At 42.9% G+C, this 23,185-nt stretch overlaps 1 protein-coding gene across 3 annotated transcripts; it reads left to right on the plus strand.

The window, feature by feature from the left end:
* The first annotated feature begins 1,244 nt into the window (after window positions 1–1,244).
* CPT2 (carnitine palmitoyltransferase 2) lies at window positions 1,245–23,142 on the plus strand. Of its 3 annotated transcripts, none has more exons than XM_033113993.1 (6): window positions 1,286–1,550; window positions 11,344–11,424; window positions 12,917–13,023; window positions 16,942–18,246; window positions 19,444–19,636; window positions 22,833–23,142. In XM_033113993.1, exons 1-6 carry the CDS (start codon window positions 1,399–1,401, stop codon window positions 23,005–23,007), a joined length of 2,013 nt encoding a protein of 670 aa, XP_032969884.1. In that variant the 5' UTR covers window positions 1,286–1,398; the 3' UTR covers window positions 23,008–23,142. The 3 variants fall into 3 exon arrangements, with proteins under 3 accessions (XP_032969885.1, XP_032969884.1, XP_032969886.1); XM_033113995.1 differs by lacking the exon at window positions 22,833–23,142 and adding an exon at window positions 21,987–22,376; XM_033113994.1 differs by lacking the exon at window positions 22,833–23,142 and having other exon boundaries at window positions 1,245–1,550; window positions 19,444–20,068.
* The last annotated feature ends 43 nt before the right edge of the window (window positions 23,143–23,185 follow it).

The raw sequence follows: 23,185 nt of genomic DNA on the forward strand, positions 1-23,185 counted from the left end.
TACATGGCAGGCAATTGGCATTGATGTTTTAGACTTGGGTCAGTTCTGTCTGTTCTGTATCAAGGGAGGAAGATTAGATGTTCAGCATTTTGGAGTTTCATGTTCAATTCTTAAGGATTTGTAGTCATCACTTGAACAGTTGTCAGAGCTGGCCATTGATCTACCTGTCCAACCAGGGGTTATCTAACTAGATAAGGACAGAGCTGAGACCAAAACTCAGGTCTCCTGACTCCCAGTCCAGTGCTCTTTCTGGTGTGCCCCAGCTTCTGGCACTGCTTAGGCAGTTATGGGACAGACAAAATGGGGGCCATGATTGAGAGCTGGAGCTAAGGGAAGGCTGTTCCCAGAATGGAATTCTGTACCTCAAGCCAGACAGCATGATTTTATGTCTTTTGATACCTACCTCCCTTTCTTCTGCAAAATGGGAGCAGAGCCTGCTTAATCCTCAGATGAAGCTAAGAGCAGGGATTGGCACATGGTAGTTTTGTTTTGTGATGGGTGAGGGATGATGGATCTTTGTTCAACTTGTATAATCTTAGAGTCAGAGTTGGAAGGAACCTTGGAGGTGATGTGTGGTGGTGATAGGCAGCCTCATGTGGTCCACTGAGCACGGAAGACTAGCTAGAGCCAGAGGTGAGCTTCCCGTCTTTGCAAATGTTCAAGCTGAGAAAGGATGTTCAAGCAAAAGGGATCCTGCTCTAAAGGGGCTTTCTGCACAAAAGAAGTGGCTGGATGGGAGACTCCATTTTTCCGGCTTCAGCACACATTTTCGCTAACACCGGCTCAGTTGAGGTCGCAGGGAAGCTGTGAAGCGTTAATCATGTCAGATATCTTCTCCGCCAACGTCACGGATTGCTAACAACAATCGCCACCATTTATTGCCTACAGCGCCAGGCACTGTACTCACTATCTAATTTTATATTCAGGATCGTGGGAGGTACGCTGAATGATCATAGTCTCTATTTCTCAGATAAGGAGTATAGGTTTAAAATTTTGCCTATGGTCTCCCAGGCACAGAGCCTGGATCAAATTTAGGCTTATATGATTCCAAAAGCTTTTTGTGGCTTTTCTTTTTCTTCAACTCGTTTTTATCTTGCTCCCAAAGAAAAGGGACCAGCTTCGGAGCTCCGTTTCCCGATGCTTCGGGAGCTGAAGGGTAAGCAGCAAAGACCGGTGGCACTGCCGGGGGGAGGGGGGGCTGGATCCTCAAGGCCCGCGGGGGGTTGTGGGCCGGCCCTTCCGTGGGCGGGGCTGGCGGGCCGGAAATGGTTCTGCGGCACGACGCGAAGTGGGAGGGAGTTCCTGACGCGGCGTCAGGACTCCCTGAGGGCCGTGGCTTGGGTTTCCACGCTAAAACTCCCTATTCCCGGCGTTCTGCCGCCGCAGCCTCCCGGGACGATGGTGGCCCGCCTGCTGCTGCGCGCCTGGCCCCGGGGCCCTGCCGTTGGCCCAGGAGCACCCTGTCGGCCCCTCAGCGCCGGCTCCGGGCCGGGCCAGTACCTGCAGCGCAGCATCGTGCCCACTATGCACTACCAGGACAGCCTGCCCAGGTGAGCCCGGCCTGCCGGTCCCCGCTGCCCACCGCCAGCCCAGGATCGGTCCCAACCTCACTCCAGTCACGACTCTTCTACTGAGCCCGCTCCTGCCCCCAGACCCCTACCTGGGACGCTGCCGAATCCCCCAGTCTGAAGTCCTGTCACTTTCAGAATCTCCTGGCACAGGAACCTCAGAAAGCGCAAATTCTCTTCCAGAACGCCCCATTGCTCTCTCAGATTCTCCATCTTGAACCCTTCTTAAACTCTCCAATAACTCCATTTCCACCAGTTACCCTAAGAGTCTGTCACATTTTTCCCTGAAAAATATCCAACCTGCATACGGTATCTCCAACACCACTCGAACCCCTCCAATTAGGGTGTCCCCTGAAGTGCTTTCACGACTCCCCTACATTCCTGCCCAGAATATGGACAGGCCAATTCCTGATACATAAATTACCCTCCCTCAACTTCTCCCGACACTCCACCGTCTTCCCCTGTTACTCAGAACCCTCCGCCCACTCCCCATGCCAACAACACTGTTCTTTTAGCACCCATCAGTCTCCCAAGCACACTCAAGTGTTCACCTTGCCTTCCCCCAGGTCCTCAGCATTCTAACCCTAGGCTTCATCTGGAAACCTTTCACCCCTACCAAACCTTCTTCAACAGCCCCCCTAAAATATCCTCCCTACCCCACATTACCCCCTGCAACTTCAGCTCACCCTCACAGAATTCTAGATACTACTCTTAATACCCTCCCAAACTCTTCCTCAAAGTAGATCCAGAGCCCACCCAAATTCTGTCTGTTCCTCCTCGCCATAGGCTGGCTACCCCCAACTTCTAAAACACTTCACCTGGAATCTACTTCCCCTATGAAAACAGTCCCGGCTTCATCTCCCCTTCCCTCACCCAGTATTTTCCTTAATTCGGCTTCCAGTTTTCCCAGCCTTTGAACTCCCAGCCTTCATCTGAGCTGCAGGATCGCCTTTCTCCAATGTTAGAAATTTCCCCAAATTCGCCCCCTAAAACTAGACTACCTTCTCTACTCACCAGCTACTTCCTGGTGTGACCTTCTACATGCGTCTCCAAGATTCTTCTCACTTCTTTTCTCTCCAAACTGCCATCAGAGATCTCCCAGTCCAGGGGCTGGAGGCCAGCGCTCCCTACTCTATGAATAGAACAAGATTCCATCACAGGCATCACCCCCAACTATTAGGTTGCTGTTTTTCTCCACATCCAGGAACCCCTTAACCCACTGTCATCACTGCCCACCCCGCCACTGTCTCAGGAAGATTATCCAAAGTGATACTTGAGAAATTACAATGCAGACATCTAAAATTAAAATGAGATTGTCTAGCCCACTGTTTAAATTTGGCAGGAGGAAGGGAGAGAGGAAGAAAAAGTATCTTGTGCCTGTGGGATAAGCCTTGGACTTGCCTCCTCCTTGATGGCCTGTGTGTGGGGGAAAGGTGAGAATGACAGAACCTGCCTTCCCTTGCCAAGCCCAGCGGCCTGTATGTGGGGGAAAGGTGAGAATGACAGAACCTGCCTTTACTTGCCAAGCCCAGCAGGCAGATGGCCTTTGACTTTCTGCCAGGCCTAGGTTCCACCCAGGTTTAAGATCAGAGGGATTTTCTCCATTTTAGAATTGGGAAGCTGGGAAGGGTATTCAAGATCATTTCCTCCAACACACAGCAAAAAATCTGTAGGAATCTGAAGCTACAGACAATAGCACTGAGTCATCATCCATCACCCATGTATAACCTTAAACAAGGACTACCCCTCCCCCCAGGCCTCCATTACCTCAGCTGTAAAGTGGGAGTTAGATAAAATGAGATTCTCTTTATCTCTGAGATCCTAAACTGGTAAAATGTGTTATCTTTGACACTGATTTTGATGTCACACTTGGTGAAAAGCCTTGGTTTTGAAGCCTGGTAGTATTTAGTTTCAGAGTTTGGATCTTACACTCTGTAACTTCAGGCAATTCAGTTAAATTCTTTGAGCTACAGTTCTTACCTGTAAGGTAGGAATGGAACTAACTTCATTGAGCCATTGTGAGGGCAACATGAGATAAGATGCCAAAAATAGGGAACTATCCTAATTAGTTGGCAAGGGGAAGGACTCGTCCCTTTGTATCAGGTGGTCCAACTGGATATCCCTTCCTCCCTCCCTCCCTCTTCCCGTTCCTAGCATATCACTGCCACCTATTGACCAAGTAGCCTTGGATTCACTTTTTTTTTTTTAAGATTTTTATTAAAATAGTATAGCTAACATACAATATTATATTAGTTTCAGGTGTACACAATAATCATTCAACATTTATATACCTAAAGAAGTGATCACTATGATAAGTCCAACAACCATCTGACACTGTACCATGCTATCATAATATTATTGATTATATTCCCTATGCTGTACATTACATCCCCATGACTTTCTTGTTTTATACCTGGAAATTTGAACCTCTTATTACCCTTCGCCTCCTCCCCCTTTTTAAATTTTTCAATTACAGTTTTGTACAATTCAATATTATATCAATTTTAGGTGTACAGCATAGTGATTAGACATTTATATAATTTAAGAAGTAATCCCCCTGACTAATTTAGTACTCACCTAGCACTATAGATATTTTTTACCATATTATTGACTGTATTCCCCATGCTTTACATCCCCATGACTATTGTAACTACCAATTTGTACTTAATGCTTTCACCTCTTTTTATCCTGTCCCCCAATCTCCTCCCATCTGTCACCCCAACAAATCTAGTATCCATCTGACACCATACATAGTTATTAAAATATTGACTGTATTCCTTATGTTATACCCTACATCCCCACAACTACTTTGTAACAACCAATTTGTACTCTTAATCCCTTCCCTTTTTTCACCAACCGGCAAACTCCCGTCCAGCAACCACGAAAATGTTCTCTGTTTCTGTCTTGTTTGCTTGTTTATTTTGTTATCAGTTGCATCTGTCTTTCTCTGTCTGACACTCCACTCAGCACCATACCCTCCAGGTCCATCCATGCCACCGCAGATTTCAAGAACACATTCCCTTCCATGGCTGAGCAATATTCCATTGTATATATGTACCACCTCCTCTTTATCCCTTCTTCCAACGATGGACACCTAGGCTACCTCCAAATCTTGGCCCTTGTAAACAATGCTGCACTGAACATATGGATGCACACCTCCCCTCGAAGGAGCAAGTGGCATTTTGGCTTTCTTCGGATAAATACCCTGAAGTGGGATTACTGGGTCCTTCTCTGTCTCTTGTTATAGTCTTTGTTTTAAAGTTTATTTTGTCTGGTATAAGTATTGCTACCCCAGATTTGGTTTTTCATTTCCATTTTCATGAAGTTTCTTTTTCCATCCCTTTATTTTCAATCTGTGTGTGTCTTTCAATCCTAAGTGAGTCGCTTGTAGGCAGCATATGTAAAGGTCTTGTTTACTTATCCATTCAGCCACCTGTCTTTTGATTGGAGTATTAAATCCATTTATATTATAAGTAATTAATGATAGATATGTAGTTATTGCCATTATTCATATGTTTGATCTGTTTTTTTGTTTTTTTTTTCTGTCTTAGAGAAGTGCTTCTAAGATTCCTTGTAATTCTGGTTTGGTATTGAACTCCTTTAGCTTTTTCTTGTCTGGGAAGCTCTTTATCTGCCCTTCAATTCTAAGTGATAGCTTTGTTGTGTAGAGTAATCTTGGTAGTAGGTCCTTGCCTTTCATCACTTTGAATATTTCATGCCAATCTCTTGTGGCTGCAAAGTTTCTGTTGAGAAATTGACTGACAGTCTTATGGGACTTACCATTTAGGTAACTAACTACTTTTCTCCTGCTGCTTTTAACATTCTCTCTTTGACTTTAACCTTTGGCATTTTAATTATGATGTGTCTTGGTGTGGGCCTCTTTGGGTTCACCTTATTTGGGCCACTCTGCATCCTGGGCTGGTGTATTTATTTCCTTTTCCAGGTCAGGGAAGTTTTCCATCATTATTTCTTCAAATAGGTTTTCAATTCTTTGCTATCTCGCTTCTTCTGATACCCCTATGATGTGAATGTTGGTACACATGATGTTGTCCCAGATGTTGCCCCGTAAACTATCCTTATTTTTTTGGATCCTTTTTTTTGTTGTTGTTCTGATTGGGTGTTTTCTGCTACCTTATCTTCTAAATTGCTGATTTGATCCTCTGCTTCCTGTAATCTGTTGATTCCCTCTAATCTAGTCTTCATTTCAGTTATTGTATTCTTTATTTCTGACTGGTTCTTTTTTATGTTTTCTATCCCTATTTTTATGTTTCCTATCTCTTTGAAGTTCTCTCTGAGATCATTGAGCATTATTATAACCAGTGTCTTGAACTCTGCATCTGGTAGATGGCCTGTCTCCATTTTGTTTAGTTCTTTTTCTGGAGCTTTGTTCTGTTTTTTTTATTTGGGACATGTTTCTTTGTCTTCCCATTTTGGCTGCCTCTCTGTGTTTGTTTCTATATATTGGGTGGGACTACTATGCCTCTCAGTCTTAGTAGAGTGACCTTATGTAGTAGGTGTGCTGTGGGGCTTGGTGGCGCAGTCTTCCCGGTCACCTGAGCCGGGTACTCCAGGTGAGTTACTTGTGTGAGTTGTGTGTGCCCTCTTATTGTAGTTGAGCCTTGGTTGCTGTTTGCACTTTAGTAGGAGAGATTGACCGTTGGGCTGATTGGTTGTGAGGACTGGCTGTAAATATAATGGAGGAACTGTTGTGCCGGGTCTGACCCTGTGGAGCAGGATTCGCATTAGCAGGGCTCTGGTGCCTACCTAGTCAGCCCTTTGGGTGTGTCATCCCCAGAGGCAGCCAGATGATGGTCTGGCTGGATCCGAAGCTGGCCATGGGGTGTGCCAGCCCCATGGCCTCCTGGAAGGGGCCCTACCAAAAGCCAAGTTCAACTGCAGCCTGTACTCTTCCCAGGGCCACCTGGCATGAGCCACAGAGCAATCCACAGATGGCTGCTGACCGTTCTGGCTTGCAGGTGCCTCGAGAGGCCAAGTTGCATACCACGGCTGGCTGTCACTAGTGCGAAGCTTAGGACTGCTCAGCCAAAGGTACGGGATACACGAAAGCCAGAAGCTGCATGTTGGGTTTTGTGAAACTTTGAGAAATTTTAGTAAAGTCTGCAGCATGAGCCAAGACAAGCCGTTTATTCGGAAAAGCCACTGGAAATGGCTTGGGTGGGCCCAAAAGTTGGGTTTGGTGGTGTCTCAGGGAATCCGGGCGAATGAATGGTTTAGCCAGGTTGATGGAGACTCAGATATGGCGGCCGCTGCCGTGTGTCTGCACACTGGGAGATGGGAGGGCCTAACAGAGAAACAATGGCTTCCCCCAGCTCCTCCGTCAGGGGAAATGTGCCCCTCCAGCCCATGTCCTGAAGCAGACACTTCAGTTGCTCCCTGTATGTCCCTGGCTCCCACTGGAGCTCAGAGTGAGTGAGTCCACCAGTTAGTAAGTCTGTGTGTGGGCCCTTTAAAAGGACCATCTGGGAGTGCAGCCACCCTCCGTCTTACTCAGCCACCCTCCGTCTTACTCAGCCACAATCTGTGCTGGTTTTCACAGCCAGAAGTTATGGGGATTTCTCCCCCCAGCACTGAGACCCTGGGCTGGGGAGCCTGGTTTGGGTCTGGGACCCCTCGCTCTTCCGGAGATATCGTTCCCAATTTTGAATGGTCACACGCAGGTGTGGGACCAGCCTGTTCCGTGTCTCTGCCCCTCCTACCGGTCTCTAGGTGGCTTCTTCTGTATGTCCTTTGTTGTAGGGCTTCGGTTCAGCTAGACTTCAGATGATTTTCAGTGAAGATTGTTCTGTTGTTTTGTTGTAATTTTGATATGGTCATGAGAGGAGCTAAGTACAGCCTTTATTTACTCTGCCATCTTGACTGGATCTGGACTCACTTTTTTCTAGGAACCTTTGCACTGTCATTTGCTTGTTTTTTAGATGTTTTGTTTTTTTCTTTGTTCTTTATTCGTGTGGTCAAATATACATAACAAAATTTACCATTTTAACAATTTTAAGGTATACAGTTCCGTTAGGTGTTATTTTTTAAGAGCTATATTTTTATACAGTGAACAGTTAACCTCAGAATATAAAACTGAAAGTCCTGAGAAGACAAAGTTATGGCTCACCCTTACCTACTCATGGATTTAGAGGCCAATCAGTCATGGTGAGGAGCTTACCATATAGCAGTGGGTGAGGGGATTTGACAGGTAAACAGTTTAGATATAATGTGGTAAGTGGAAAGCCCCATTTCATGGTGTTAAGATCCTGAGACAGGAGTTTGACAGAGGTGATTTTTAATCCACTTCTTACTTGCTGCATGGCTGTGAGCAAGTCATCTAACCTAAAAATTGGGATTGGTAAAACTGTCTTTGTCTCAAGATTGCTAGAATGAAATACTTTGATATAAAGCACTTAGTATAAAGTCTTACAATAGTAAGTACTCAGTAGATAAAAATTCTTTCTGCAAGAGCACAGCTAAAAAGCCTTGCGTATTTTTACGTAATATAGTTATCATTGGTATAAACTAATCCTGGATGTCAAGACAATTTATCTGAAGGACATGCTTTTGGGGTCCAGAACATTACTATTTCTACCTATTATTTTCCATATCTTAGTAACTCTGACTTCACCTGGTTCCCATTTGAATTCTAGAGAACCTACCCATTGTATCTTGAACACCAGTTATCATAAAGTGATTAGGGATTAAAAGAAAAACAAAGACATATCATTGATATTTGTTGTGGATCAACTATGTCTAAAACGGTACCTGATACATACTTTTTAAAGACATAGTGGTTTCCTCCCCCGCCAAACACACACACTTCAGCCCAGTTCTAATAACTTAGGGCTCAAATGGTGATTCTGTCCTTTGGTCTGGGTCCACAATAAGTTCCTCCAAATTTCTGGACATATCATGCATTTTCAGCCTTCTGCTCTGTCCTTCCCTTGTTCCTCTGACTTGGTGATCTTCAAATCCAACTCAATGTCACCTTCTCTGTGAAGCTTCCCTTACTCACTCAGGCACTATCACGCCCACCTCCACACTCACACAACACAATAGTTGTCTTCAACACATCCTATATATGCAACAAATGTTTGTTTAAAGCGGTTACAGTACTTGTGAATATCTACTGAGTACTTACTATGTGCCAGACTTCGTACTAAGTGCTTTATATGAGGGTATTTAACAGTCCTGAGAGAAAGGTATTATCATCCCCCTATTTAGGTGAGATGACTGGCTCGCACAGCCTTGCATCTACTGCCTCACCCGTACTCATTAGCAGTCACTCCCTATCCCGCCTCCCACTCCTGGTAACCACTAATCTACCTTCTGAAAAGTGACTTGTTTAAAATTTGAATTCAGGTTTGTCGGGCTTCAAAGCTTATGCTTTTCCAGAATACCACATTGCCCTAAAACAAAGAATAAATCTACAGTTGGCAGGATCATACTCCCTTATACTCAATTTTCTCTCTCAGTACCTGCTTGGAGGAGCCTGTATGTGTCAGAGCAGAGACGCTTACTGTCAGAGGATACAGTCAGAAGAGGGCAGAGGAAAACATGCACGTTTAGGGCAAGAGGACATAATGAGGAAAAAGAGACTTAGAAGATGATGTCAAAACCAACAGGGCAGGAGGAGAGAATTTCTAATTCTGTTTTCTACATCCTTTAAGGATCTCACAGCCTGCAATCTGATGGGGGAAAGAGGCATGAATACATTCAATACCACTAAATGCGATAGAGGAGAACGCAGCGTCCTGGCAGGGGTGGGGGGCTAAAGGAAGGAGCAGTCAACTAATTCATTCGTCATACATGTAGTAAGTACCTATTCTGCGCTGGCCCTTCTGCCAGTGGAGGTTAGAGGTTTCAGAGGAAGAAGCCCAATGAGCAGTGAGTGTCCCTCTCTGTACATCACCACGATCATGAGCCACCTGTGCATTTCCTCCCAGCTCCACATTCAGTGACTTCATGTTGATAGCTTGAAATGGGCCTAGTGGGAGATTTACAGAAATCGAAAAATGGTACTAATCAGGGCTTTATTTGATGGTTATCAACATTTTTTTTCCCAACAGTATTTCTTAAAAGAAAGGACCTTTAATGACTCCCATCCCCCATCCAAAAAAAGGCCGACAGTCTCAGAATTAAGGACAGACTTCTAAATTAACCAAATTTAGCTTTGTGAATAGCTTTCTGTACTGTTCCTGTTTTTTCATTTCACTGTGAACCAATAACTTTATAACTGTGGCCATCGTCTCCAAGTATTAGGTAATGCAGTGATGTGGGCTATATTGCTATTTGGCATTTACATTGAAAGCATTTTATATAAGACAAAAATATAGACCTGGTAAGTTTGGCATAGTCATTAGGTTATCTTTAATATTTTTTATAGAAAACAGGTGGTTTTGTGTCCATGATAAAAATTTTTATACAGAATCTGTACTGCCTAATTGTAATGCCATTGAGAAAATTCAGTTTCTACTGTATTAATAACTAAAATATAAATCATCACTCTGAAAACTTACTTTACCCCACTGAAGTAAGTTCAGGCTAGAGTTAATACTCCAGAAGCTTTTTAATAAGCACTGTTTTTACAAAACTGCCATTGCCTCTAATTTTGAATTTTGTTTAAAAAGAAGGTAAATTTCCAGTAATGTCCCTACTGTCTTGAGACAAGACAAAAGTCTTGAGAAAAGTGAGTGGCTAACTTTGTAGTGATGAGGTAGTTGAGGTAATGTTTGGGTTTTCTGTGTGAGCCCACGAGGGTAAGGGGATCTACAGTGTTAAAGTATTATGAATGGTTCCTCAGTGCAGCCTAAGTTCATAAAGGCTATAAATAAGTCACATTTTTTACATCATGTTTTGGATAAACATGCATTGAAAATAAACAGAAGAGCCACAGTATGTCTTATAGTAAGGTTTTAAACTGCATTTTATAGATAACTTTCCATTGTTCCTAAATGGCTGCTATTTTTAGATATTTTGACTGTATCAGTGTTAATTTTGAGTAGGCAGAGGTAGCCTAACAAGCTCCAAATAAGTTTTGGTACTAGGGGATATATCTTTTAATAAAATTATTGACATGAAAAACAAAGTACACGTCACCATACTGTCCCATGTGTTTCCATTTCACTGTGGCCTAGTAACTTCATCACCGTAGCCATCACTGGGACTCTACTGGTAGGTAATACTGAGCAAGGAAGCACACGGTAAGAGCTGGTTCTTCCTCATAGGAGTCCTCGTGGCTGGGCGTGGCTTGATGGTTGACCCCATATTTGTCTGGCCCTTGGACTTTTGTATGAATCTCTGATGTAAAATGCACAAGAAAATTAAAAAATAGAACTTTTTTTCCTTTCTTTCTTTCTTTCTTTCTTTTTTTTTTTTCAAATATCTTGGGGAGGAAAATGCAGTTGTTCAAACTAAGGGTAGAATTCAATTCAGTGTCAATACAGGATTAGCACAGGTATTATAGTTGTGACCAGGAAACAGGAAGGCTTCAGGCAGCTTCTGCTTCCCGATTTTGAATCTGTTAGTATATTTACTAATTTAACTTATGAAATTCATCATTAATACATTAAAAAGTTATTTTACTTAAAAATATAGTTATCATTGATACATATATTAGTAAATCCATAAATTCTGATTTGTCAGTGGCTATCCATTGTTAATTTTTTTGGATGGAAATTATCCAGTAATCAGCTTATTAATTTGGGTTGTGAAGCTAATTAACTTGTTCCACATACTGTCACTCTTACTTACATTGACCTTGCTTTCTCCTCAGGCTACCTATCCCCAAACTTGAAGACACCATAAGGAGATACCTCAGTGCACAGAAGCCTCTCTTAGATGATGAGCAGTTCAGGTAAATGCTGAGAACCCTGAATGACCATAGTTGGGTGGTTCCAGAGGCTGACAAGTAGTGGTAGATCTGTGATTTGATTGGGTCTCCAGGAACCTGGAACCTAGTCTCTACATTTGTAAATTCAGGAAATAGATTTTCATTCATGAAGGGCTGACCAAGTCTCTCTAACCAGACTCAGGGGGCGATGGTTTATCAGCCAGAATGCCACATTTGTACTGTATCTTGGCAGGTGTACCTGGGAGGTTAGCGGGTGCTTGTCATTTGCAGAAGGCATGTGCTCTTGGTAGGGAGGTCCATTGAGGAGAGCATATGGCAGACCAGAAGTTTGCTTGGTGAGCCTGCGTACTGGGTTGGATAGTGTGCTCCCAAAATTCGTGCTCTTTTTAGAACCTTGGTATGTGACCTTATTTAGAAATAAGGTAGTTACAGATGTAATTAGTTATGATGGATGGGAATAGGATGGGTCCTTAATCTAATGTGACTGGTGTCCTTACAAGAAGAGGGGACACAGGGACAGCCATGTGATGATGGGGCAGAGATTGGAGGGAGTACATCAACAAGCCAAGGAATGCCGAGGATAACTGGCAACACCAAAACCTAAGAGAAGGGCATGGGCTAGATTCCTCCCTAGGGTTTTCAGAGAGAATATGGTCCTGTCAACACCTTGATTTTGTACTTCTAGCCTCCAGAACTGAGAGAATAAATTTATGTTGGTTTGTCATCCAGTTTGTGATACTTTGTTATGGCAGTCCTAGGAAACTAATACAGCAATGAATTGGAAAAGAATACTGCATATTGTCAAAAAGCGCATTGCATTAAGCTCTTATGTCCTAGTGTAGTACTCTTTTTCGTAATGGGAATTTTTTGTGCAGATAACTGGCATTGTCATTAGAATCACAGAGTCCTTCACTGGACAGTCATGGAAAAACATAGATGAATTGTTTGCAATCTGGTCTTCTGCTTGTAAATATTCCTTATTAGTTACTTGAAGCTTCTCTTGATATGGTAATACTTTAATAGCTACAAGTTATTAAGTATTATGTTTCAAACTATCCTAAATCCTTAGCTCTATAAATGTGTTTTAATCTTTTAAGGTGGTATATTACCTCTGTTTTACACATAGGAAACTAAGACTCAGATCAAGTAACTTGTCCAAAGTCACACAGTTTGAAAGTGACAGAGCTGGAATTCAAACATGGCTCTTTTTGACTCCAAAGCTTATATTCTTTTTTCCACGCCAACTTGCCTCTTTGATTACAAATTGTTTTATAAGATGTTGATTGATCTTCCTAGTCAGTCATCTTAAGAAGATATCCTAGATTTATCCATTTTAGATTGATTCCCGTTCTGATAAGAGGTACTTTCTGATCTGAATCCCAGGTTTTAGGGATATAATGTTGGGAACTCAGAGCTCTGTGTACGTGTTTTTGGCCATGAATCTAAAAATCATTTTCTGCCATGATTTGATTCTGTCTTTTCTTGAACATTTCAGGAAAACAGAACAATTTTGCAAGAGTTTTGAAAATGGGATTGGAAAAGAACTGCACGAGCAGCTGGTTGCTCGGGACAAGCAGAATAAACATACGAGCTACATTTCAGGTGAGAAGGCTGGGCTGTGGGTGTAATTTTTCCCAGAGCCCTCCATAATGGAAAGTAAGGCATCTCTCACCTGTTTTGTTCTCTAAAGTGTTTTTGATGGGACAAGCATTGAAGTAATGTCTCATCTTCTCTTCCCAGGTAAACATTAAGGCTGAGTGAGTTCCTCCTCCACTAGGGTGTTGACTGGAATCCATGCTTGAGTAATGGCTTGCTTCCTCTGTAAGCAGGATCAAGACAGAACCTAATCGTTGGTTCTGTCTGAAAAGGATGCAGGATTAAGTCCCATGTCTTGTGTATATCATTCTAGATCCTTCACAGTCTGGCCTAACTGCCCTCTCCAGCGTTATTTCTTACCATTCTCCCTGACACCCTTCATGCTTCAACAAAACTGAATGACTCATTGTTCCCTCAATCCATTAGTCTTTCATTCCTCTGTGTTCTTATCCATGTTGTTTTCACTGCCATTTTTTACCTGGAAAATTCTTCCTTTAAGACCCAGAGGCGCAGGGGTGTGGAATGGGTGAAGGAGGTCGAAAGGTACAAACTTCCGGTTATAAAATAAATAAGTTATGGGGATGTAATATATATTGGGGTGACCATAGTTAATAATACTGTATTGTATGTTTGAAAGTTTCTAAGAGTATAGATCTTAAAAATTCTCATAAGAAAAATAAATTTTGTAACTATATATGGTGATAGATGTTTAGACTTATTGTGGTGATCATTTCACAATATTACAATATACAAATATGGAATCATTATATTGTACACTTGAAACTAATATAATGTTTTATGCCAATTACATACTCAATGAAAAAAAAGAAAAGAAAAAAGACCCAGGTAGCATGAATTTTGAATGAAACCTTTCGGTCCTTCTCCCTCCCATTTAGAGTTGGTTGCTTCCACCTCTGTTCCCACAACACATCGTTCAATTTAGTTTATATTTTTTATAAAGTTATACATGCACACAGTTTAAAGAATCAAATAGTTCTGTCAGGCTTGTTAGGAAAAACAGCAAATTCTTGACTCTTCCCTAATTTCCTGCTTTTCACTTTCAGCTATCTAATTCTTTTGATACATGTCCTCATTCTCTAAATTACTTGCATTGCTGCATCTTAACCTTTTTAGTTTTAGGCATTATCTATTGACATCTCACTACAGAACATGCACATTTCCTATCCCCTCATTTTCACAGTGTAGTTATTTGTAATTTTGGTTAACTCAGTATTTAGTGTTAACACTATTATGATCATATAAATGCTATTGTCAGCTGAGTTGTGTAGCGCATTGGGATCGTTTATCCTTTCCCATATGAAATTTTTGTTTTCTCTGAAGTTAAGAATTATTTTATGCTTGCTTATGTTTAGCTTTCTGTCTCCTTAATAGTTTATCTGGTGATTTTTTTTTAAGTTTTCATCTTTCTTCATAGCCTGTCTCCAGTTGCTTTTTCTTGTTTATTTTGCCCCCTTTCTTCAGATGCTTCATAATCCTTCTCTCTTGTCTTGGATATGAATGAGATCTTAAAAAGCTGTTGGAAGCTTTGTGGACAAAGGTGGGGTTTGTCAGTCACAGCTTCACTAATGTGGTCTGGCTAAACCATTTCCTTGGGTGTCGCTAATGTTAGTGTCTGTGGGTTAGGCTCCCAGGAAAGGCTTTTCCAGTAAACTACCAAAAGGTATTTTCCTGGTCTAGTGTTGTAGGAGTGGGATACGGGAAAAAGGCTTGAGATCTCAAGTGTGATTTCTGTCCCCTAATTTTACTTTCTCCAGGGAATAAAACTTAAATCTGCTACTGGAGTGGGAGGATATGTGGAGGGTGGGAGTAGGGGTCTAATTAAATAGTCTTTTTCAACCACATCTATTTAGGCTGCCAATTCCTGAGCCCTCTGGGGGTTCTGCTGTGTAAATCATATTATTTCTTGGCTTTCTCTGCTGCCAGCTTAGGGATGGCTTTCTTGAGCCTGTTTTAGTCATTACCAGATACCTCAATGTTTTTTCGTTTGTTTGTTTGTTTTTTTCAGGGAAGGAGAACAGGACTTTATTGGGGAACAGTGTGTACTTCCAGGACTTTTTTCCAAGTCAAGTTGTTGTCCTTTCAATCTTAGTTGTGAAGGGTGCCGTTCAGCTTCAAGTTGTTGTCCTTTCAGTCTTAGTTGTGGAGGGCGCAGCTCAGCTCCAGGTCCAGTTGCCCGTTGCTAGTTGTAGGGGGTGCAGCCCACCATCCCTTGCAGGAGTCGAACCGGCAACCTTGTGGTTGAGAGGACACACTCCAAACAACTGAGCCATCCGGGAGCTCAGCGGCAGCTCAGCTCAAGGTGCCATGTTCAATTTTAGTTGCGGGGGCGCTGCCCACCATCCCATGCAGGACTCGAGGAATTGAACCGGCAGCCTTGTGGTTGAGAGCCCACTGGCCCATGTGGGAATCGAACCGGCAGCCTTCGGAGTTAGGAGCACGGAGCTCTAACTGCCTGAGCCACCGGGCCAGCCCCACCTTCATGTTTTTCAATTTCCGATATTCACTCTTTTTCTCTTTTCTCCTTTCTCATTCTCTTTGCCTTATTGGTTTATGTGTCTTTAAAATTCTTACGGAAGGAATCAGAGGCATAAATTCATGTCTTTGTTTTCATCAAATATATCTTACCCTCCCCCATACTTTTATTCTCTTACTATTTTAGTGCATTGTATTATGTTTTAAACTGTTTGTCTCCTTCAGCAGAGTTCTTCCAAATCAAAGTCCATGTCTGCTCCTGTCTATATCCCCTGGACCAGGGCCTGGCACAGCGCTGATTCTCAAGGAATAAATGGACCAACAAATGAATAGTAGATGAATTTGTGTCCATTAATCCTTTCTCCCGTGCTTTACATGTGAAAATTATTTCCCCTAATGGAAGACGGTCCTCCTTATTTGTATAGTTCATCCATGCTTGCTAATCCTGGCAGGAACCACACTTGAAGACATATTTTCTGATAAAACACTGCTTCTGGAATTTTTACAAGCAAATCATCCACAGGAATGCAGAGGACTAGTTTGAGTGGTCCACATGCACAGATAGTTATTTTTAACTGCTTTACGAACATTTCCTAAAAGAGGGAGTACACAAATGTACATAGTACACAGAAGACTTTTCCCCATATTAGGGAGACAGTCAAGTATGAATGTTGTCCCTGAAGGGAGACGAAGCAAGAGAAACCTAAGGAGATGGGATGAGAATAAACAACTATTATGTTTTAGCATGAATGCAAGTGAGATATTATTGTATTTTATTCCTTTAAGAGTCAAGAAAGGAAACAGAATGAAGAAGAAAAGGCAATTAATAAACATTAGGGAAATGCAAATCAAAACCACAATGATGGTTACCCACCAGAATGGCTCCAACCAAAAAGACAGACAATAACAATAATAAATGTTGCCGAGGATGTGGAGAAATTGGAATCCTCATTCACTGCTGGTGGTAATGGTGCAACCACATTGGAAAACACCCTAGTAGTTCCTCAAAAGGTTAAACATACACTTACCACATGACCTAGTAATTCCACTCCTAGCTATATCCCCAAGAGAATTGAGAACATATGTCTACATCCACATAAAACTTGTGCATACCAGCATTATTCATAATAGCCAAAAAGTGGAAGCAACCCAAATGTCCATCAACTCATGAATGGATAAACAAAATGTGGTATACATATATAGTGGAACATTATTCAGCAATAAAAAGGAATGAAGAACTGATACATGCTACAGCATGGATGAACCACAAAAACATTATTGTTAAGTGATAGAAGCCAGTTGCAAAAGACCACATTGTATAATCCTGTTTATGTAACATGAATTTTTGCAGAGCAAAAATACAATCAGGAAAGTCCACCCTCTGGTGGTTGATGCCATTTCTTCTGCATTTATGTTATTTTTATATTTTAGGCCCCTGGTTTGATATGTACTTAACCGCTCGAGACTCCGTTGTCCTGAACTTTAATCCATTTATGGCATTCAATCCCGATCCAAAGTCTGAGTATAATGACCAGCTCACCCGAGCGACCAACATGACTGTTTCTGCCATCCGGTTTCTGAAGACACTCCGGGCTGGCCTTTTGGAGCCAGAAGTGTTTCACTTGAACCCTGCCAAAAGTGACACTGATACCTTCAAGAGACTCATACGCTTTGTGCCTTCCTCTCTGTCTTGGTATGGTGCCTACTTGGTCAATGCATATCCCCTGGATATGTCCCAGTATTTTCGCCTTTTCAATTCAACTCGTTTGCCTAGGCCCAGTCAGGATGAACTTTTCACTGATGATAAGGCCAGACACCTCCTGGTCCTAAGAAAAGGACACTTCTATGTCTTTGATGTCCTGGATCAAGATGGGAACATTGTGAGCGCCTCTGAAATTCAGGCTCATCTGAAGTACATTCTCTCAGACAATAGCCCTGCCCCCGAGTTTCCACTGGCATATCTGACCAGTGAGAACCGAGATGTCTGGGCAGAGCTCAGGCAGAAGCTGGTGAGTGGGGGCAATGAGGAGGCCCTAAGGAAAGTGGACTCTGCTGTGTTCTGTCTCTGCCTAGATGACTTCCCCATTAAGGACCTTGTCCACTTGTCCCACAACATGCTGCACGGTGACGGCACAAACCGCTGGTATGATAAATCCTTTAATCTCATTATAGCCAAGGATGGCACTGCTGCTGTCCACTTTGAGCATGCTTGGGGCGACGGCGTTGCAGTACTCAGGTTTTTCAATGAAGTATTCAAGGACAGCACTCAGGCCCCTGCCATTGCTCCGCAGAGCCAGCCGGCCAGCACTGACTCTTCTGCTGCTGTACAGAAACTCACCTTCAAGCTGAACGATGCCTTAAAGGCTGGCATCAGTGCTGCCAAGGAAAAGTTTGATGCCACCATGAAAACCCTCACCATTGACTTTATCCAGTTTCACAGAGGAGGCAAAGAATTCTTGAAGAAGCAGAAGCTGAGCCCAGACTCGGTGGCCCAGCTGGCCTTCCAGATGGCCTTTATGCGGCAGTATGGGGGGACCGTGGCCACCTACGAGTCCTGCAGCACTGCAGCGTTCAAGCACGGCCGCACCGAGACCATCCGCCCTGCCTCCATCTTCACAAAGAGGTGCTCCGAGGCCTTTGTCAGAGAGCCCTCCAAGCACAGTGCTGGAGAGCTTCAGCAGATGATGGCCGAGTGCTCCAAATACCACAACCAGCTGACCAAAGAAGCAGCAATGGGTGAGACGGGGTGGGGAGCAGGCCCTTGGGTCTCATTGCCCCCAGCACAAGGGGAAGCCTCGGTAATATTCTACCCATATCTGATTTCCACCCCGTCACTAGGTTTAATCTATCTGCCAACTCCCAGGTGATTATTTTTTTCTGCTTAATAGTCTGAACAGCCAGATGAGCCACTAGGGATCAGAATGTTCTCTCCTAAGCAAGGATGGGAAAATGCATCTAATTTCATCCTCATTGAAGGTCACTTTCAGTTGTGACACACGATTCTTTATTATTTATTGGTCATCAGACTGTTTTGACAATTTAGGATTTCTAAGCCTGCAGCCCCTCTTACTTCACCTCAGATACAGTGTGTTGGCTCCCTGTATATAGGCCATCTCAGAAGCTCTTCCCAAATCTAAGTGTCATTCTTCTTTGCCTCTTTGTGGTAAAATTCAAGACCTGGAAAGGACCTAGAGGATCACACAGTCCAATCCTTTCATGTAGCCAAAGTCCTGGAACTGAAAGGGACCTCCAAGACATTCTGGTCTCATCCTTCCCTATTTTATAGGTGGGTAGCTGAGGCCTCTCTCCCAGAGTTACACAGCAAATTAGCAGTAAAGCTGAAATTAGAACCCTTTCCATTTCGTTCCACTGACTCAATGTTGTCATTTACACTTGACTTGGACTTTGGGTTTTATCTTAGTTTTTGAGTCCATAGCTCTTTTCACGTGCTTTTCTTGACTACCGTGTTTCCCTGAAAATAAGACCTAGCCAGACCATCAGCTCTAGGGCGTCTTTTGGAGCAAAAAGAAGACACTGGAGTTTCTCCAGTGTCTTAAGACCCCGTCTTATGCATGTCCGGGTCTTATATTAATTTTTGCTCCAAAAGGCGCATTAGAGCTGATGGTCCGGGTAGGCCTTATTTTTGGGGAAACACTGTATTTGACTAAACTGATTTAGTTTCAGACTTTTAAAAACCATGCTTTCATTTTAGGCTCATTTTTACTTCAACCATTGAACAGCTTTTTAAAAGAAATATTCTAGAATGAACTGCCCAGAGGTTAGGGAGCTGGAGGTGTGCATGCAGAGGTAGACAGTCCCTTTTTCCATTCTCAAGGACGCTGTGAAGGGGACTCCTACATGGGTGGGGGGTTTTACTAAGGTCCCTTTCAGTTCTGAGATTCTGAGACTCTGGCTTTTCGTTTTGTCTGACAGGCCAGGGCTTTGACCGACACTTATTTGCTCTGCGATACCTGGCGGCGGCCAGAGGGATTGTCCTGCCTGAGCTATTCCTGGACCCTGCATATGGGCAGATAAACCACAACATCCTGTCCACGAGCACACTGAGCAGCCCGGCAGTGAATGTCGGCGGCTTTGCCCCTGTGGTCCCTAATGGCTTTGGCATCGGGTATGCTGTTCATGACAACTGGATAGGGTGCAATGTCTCCTCCTACCCAGGCCGCAATGCCCGGGAGTTTCTCCAGTGTGTGGAGAAGGCCTTAGAAGATATGTTTGATGCCATAGAAGGCAAATCTATCAAAACTTAGCTTCTGGTTGGGTTAAAAGCCTCCATTGCTTCATTGACACGAAAATTGAGGCTTGTGTAGCTAATAGGTGCTATTCTGTGATTAATGCAACTAATCATGAGGTGCCTGATCACTGTGCTGTAAAGCTTGAGCTTTAAATTCATGGTTTTAAAACCACATATAATTTCCGAGTGGGACTAGACCATGGCTAATGTGACATTTCAATTTTAAGGACATTTGATCAGGAAGTGGGATTTGGAAAAATAACTCAGGTGTATTTATTGTTGAGGCAGAAAATAAAATTGTTGCTTGGAGATAGTTCCTCTCTTTTTTTTTTTAACATAATTTTCTAATCCCCACAAAGAACTTTCCAACAGTAAGTTCAGGTAACAGTAAGTTCCCATTGACTCCTGGCTCTTCTAATGATGGTGGGAAACGCTGTTTCATCCTCTCTATAAACTTGCCTCTCCTGGGACATCTTAAAAATCCTCATTTTTCTAAGAGGTAAACTGCAGATGCCTGATTCTGATAGTCCTGCTGCAATCAAGGTTATTCCCATGGATGTAGGGAGTGCCATTTTACTATTCTTCCAGCCAAACGAAGATTTATAATTGGTGTGTATTTGTTTTAACCAGTTGAATCTCGTGCTAATTATGGCCTAATGTAGAAGCAATTACTGTACATTTTGCATTTGAAACTTCTCCATTGAGTGATGTGAACACAGAGTTTTACAATTTACTGTTAGAACACTGCTGTAACATGAAAGGGTATTTTTTTGAAAAAGAAAGATTTTTAATTTTACCTGCATTCCTCGTGGCTTGCCCATTGATTGAGTCACTGGACAACTGTTATTTTGGTTTGAGCCAGTTGCCAAGCATTTCCAATGCCTTATCTCATTTCATCCTCCTTACAGGTCATATAAACATGCCTGCATATCTTCTTAGCTGATTCCACCCATCCTTCACTCAGAAATTATTTAATGAATACCCAACGGGTACCAGGTTCTCTGTACTCCATGTTTGACCAGACATTTGATGGCTACCAGTGCACATAAAAACATGATGCTGTTCTCGTTCATGAAGCCATGATCAGGAATACCTGAACTCCTGGTTCCACCATGTCCTCACTTTATGACCACGGGCAAGTTCTTTTGCCTCTCTGGTCTGTGAGTTCCTCTTTGTAAAATGAGGATAATTTCTAGAACATGGTGATGTAATGAGGATTAGCTGTAACCATTATAGCATGTTCATCCACTCTTCGTCTTCCACTTCTAGTAGCTGTCCCCACTTCTAGTAGCTGTAACTTCTATTAATTGGACAGGAGACTGCTGTCCTGGAGTGTGGACCCAGGGCTCAGACATGCCACTACCATTTTGACTCATCTCATGGAGTAACAATGTCAGAGCTAAAGTGCCCTCCCTTATTTTTAGATGAAGAAAATGGGATCCTGAGAGGAAAAGTACTTGCACAGGGGTTTACAGTGAGTCAAACAGTGGGCTCAGGGCTCTTCTACCCCAACACACTGTTGCACCAAAGCACTCAAGATAACTAACTTTGGAATAGGCTTGTGCGCCAGAGTGCAACAGGATCCCAGTTTTATTGCACAAAGTTAAACAGTTGCCTCAGCACCATTCAACAAGTTCATCCTTTTCCCACTGATCTGCACCAGCGCCTGTCTTAACCAATTTCTATACACACACGAGTTTGTCTACGGTCCCGGTGGCCGATTAGTATCACAGTGCCAAAACCACGCTGGCGTCATTGTCACTGCTTTATGACTACATCGTGATAGCTGGTAGAGGAAGTCTCCCATCTGTCGTATCATACAGATTTCAGAATCAAGTTAAAAAAAGTTGACATTTCAAGTTTTAGAAATATTTGTTAATGATCGTCTTTATAACATCAAGCCTTCCTATCCATTACTAACAGTACAGATTTCCATTTATTTACGCTTTAACACCTTTCAGTCAAGTTTAATAATGTTCTCTATTAAGGGCATGAACCTCTTTGATAGATTTAATTTCTAGTTACTTTTGGGTGCATATTTTTGTTGCTATTTTAAATGGTACTTTCTTGAATTATATTTTACATGTTGCCAGTGTACTGAAATGCATTTGATTGCTGTATATTGATGTTAAATCCAGCACTTAATGTTTTTGCACTTTCTAAGTGGAAAATCATAATCTGTGAAAAATGGTTTCTTTCTTTTAAATCCTTTTTATTGTCTTTTCAGTGTGGGACCCTAAAGCACAGTAAGAGTGATTGACGGTATCCTCTCCTCCCCCTCATCTTGAATACTTCCAACATCTCATCTGCTCTAGGTTTTCTGTAGATTTCCTTTAGGAAGTGAGGGTAGTTCCTTTCTATTCCTAGTTTGCTAAGTTTCTGTGGTTGTTTTTGCTGTTAAATGGTCATTGAATTTTACTGAATACTTTTTCTGCATCTGTTGACATAATCTACTTTTTCCTTTAATGTTAATCATTATTTAGGTTTCTCTACCTCCTGAAAATAATTTAAAATACAACCTTGAGGACCTGTTAGTGTTTATCTATGAGCTTAACACACACCAGCTGGTAAAGAGAGTAAAAACCAGAAAGGCTGCTTACCCAGCCTGACGCTTCCAGGCTGGGCAGTGGATTAGACCCAGTGGGTGGACCTGCTGGCTGAGGGAAGGGCAAAGAAGCCCTGTTTTGTCAGGTGCAAAAAACAGGCCCAGGGGCCAGGAACACAGGGGACTTGAGGAAACACAAGGGTACAAGGTTGGTACTTCTTCATCACCCTCGGACACAGCCACCTTTACCAGAAGCCAGGATCCCCTTCCTCGTGCCCCACATTCAGCCTGAAGGTGAGCAGACCCTTTCCCAGTGAGCAATTCAGAAAAATGGTATTTTTACTTCCAAAGAATTCCAGACTTGAGCAGAACACTGGAGAAATAAGGTCTCTCGTAACAGGTTTTCCAAATGGTAGGTTCACTAATGTGAAGGCATGAGAACGCCCTCATGACCTAACTCTGTCCACTGTACGGGATCTTCAGACCCAGGGAACCAGGCCCATGACTGTTGTCTTCACATCTCCACAGAGCTGTCGGGGGCAGAATACGAAGTGTGATCATAAAGGGGACAAACCAGGACCAGCAGGAGCCACAGGGAGCTGACAGCCTAAGAACTTTCAGACTGACTTCCCTGATGCGAGGAGGCTGCCCCATCACAACAAGTGAGCAAAGACCTAATGACCCTCTGGTCAGTGTTTTATAGAGTAGATTCGTGCCAGAACTGGACTGCTGACCTCTCCAGTTCCGTCTGGCCCTGGAATATAAAGTGACACCAGCTAACAGAGATGCCTGCATTTACTTGAGAGCCAGGCTGGTCAAAGCAGTGTTTTGGCTCAGGACTATTGGGTTCACGGCGTCAGTCCATAGGTTCAGCTGCACTT

Source organism: Rhinolophus ferrumequinum, chromosome 9 (genome assembly GCF_004115265.2).
Source record: "Rhinolophus ferrumequinum isolate MPI-CBG mRhiFer1 chromosome 9, mRhiFer1_v1.p, whole genome shotgun sequence".
Taxonomy (NCBI): Eukaryota; Metazoa; Chordata; class Mammalia; order Chiroptera; family Rhinolophidae; genus Rhinolophus; species Rhinolophus ferrumequinum.

Coding starts and splice junctions, on each gene's coding strand:
- CPT2 (XM_033113993.1), top strand. CDS start 1,399: ATGGTGGCCCGCCTGCTGCTGCGCGCCTGGCCCCGGGGCCCTGCCGTT. Junction 11,425..12,916: donor TTAGATGATGAGCAGTTCAG/GTAAATGCTGAG, acceptor TGAACATTTCAG/GAAAACAGAACAATTTTGCA. Junction 13,024..16,941: donor ACATACGAGCTACATTTCAG/GTGAGAAGGCTG, acceptor TTTATATTTTAG/GCCCCTGGTTTGATATGTAC.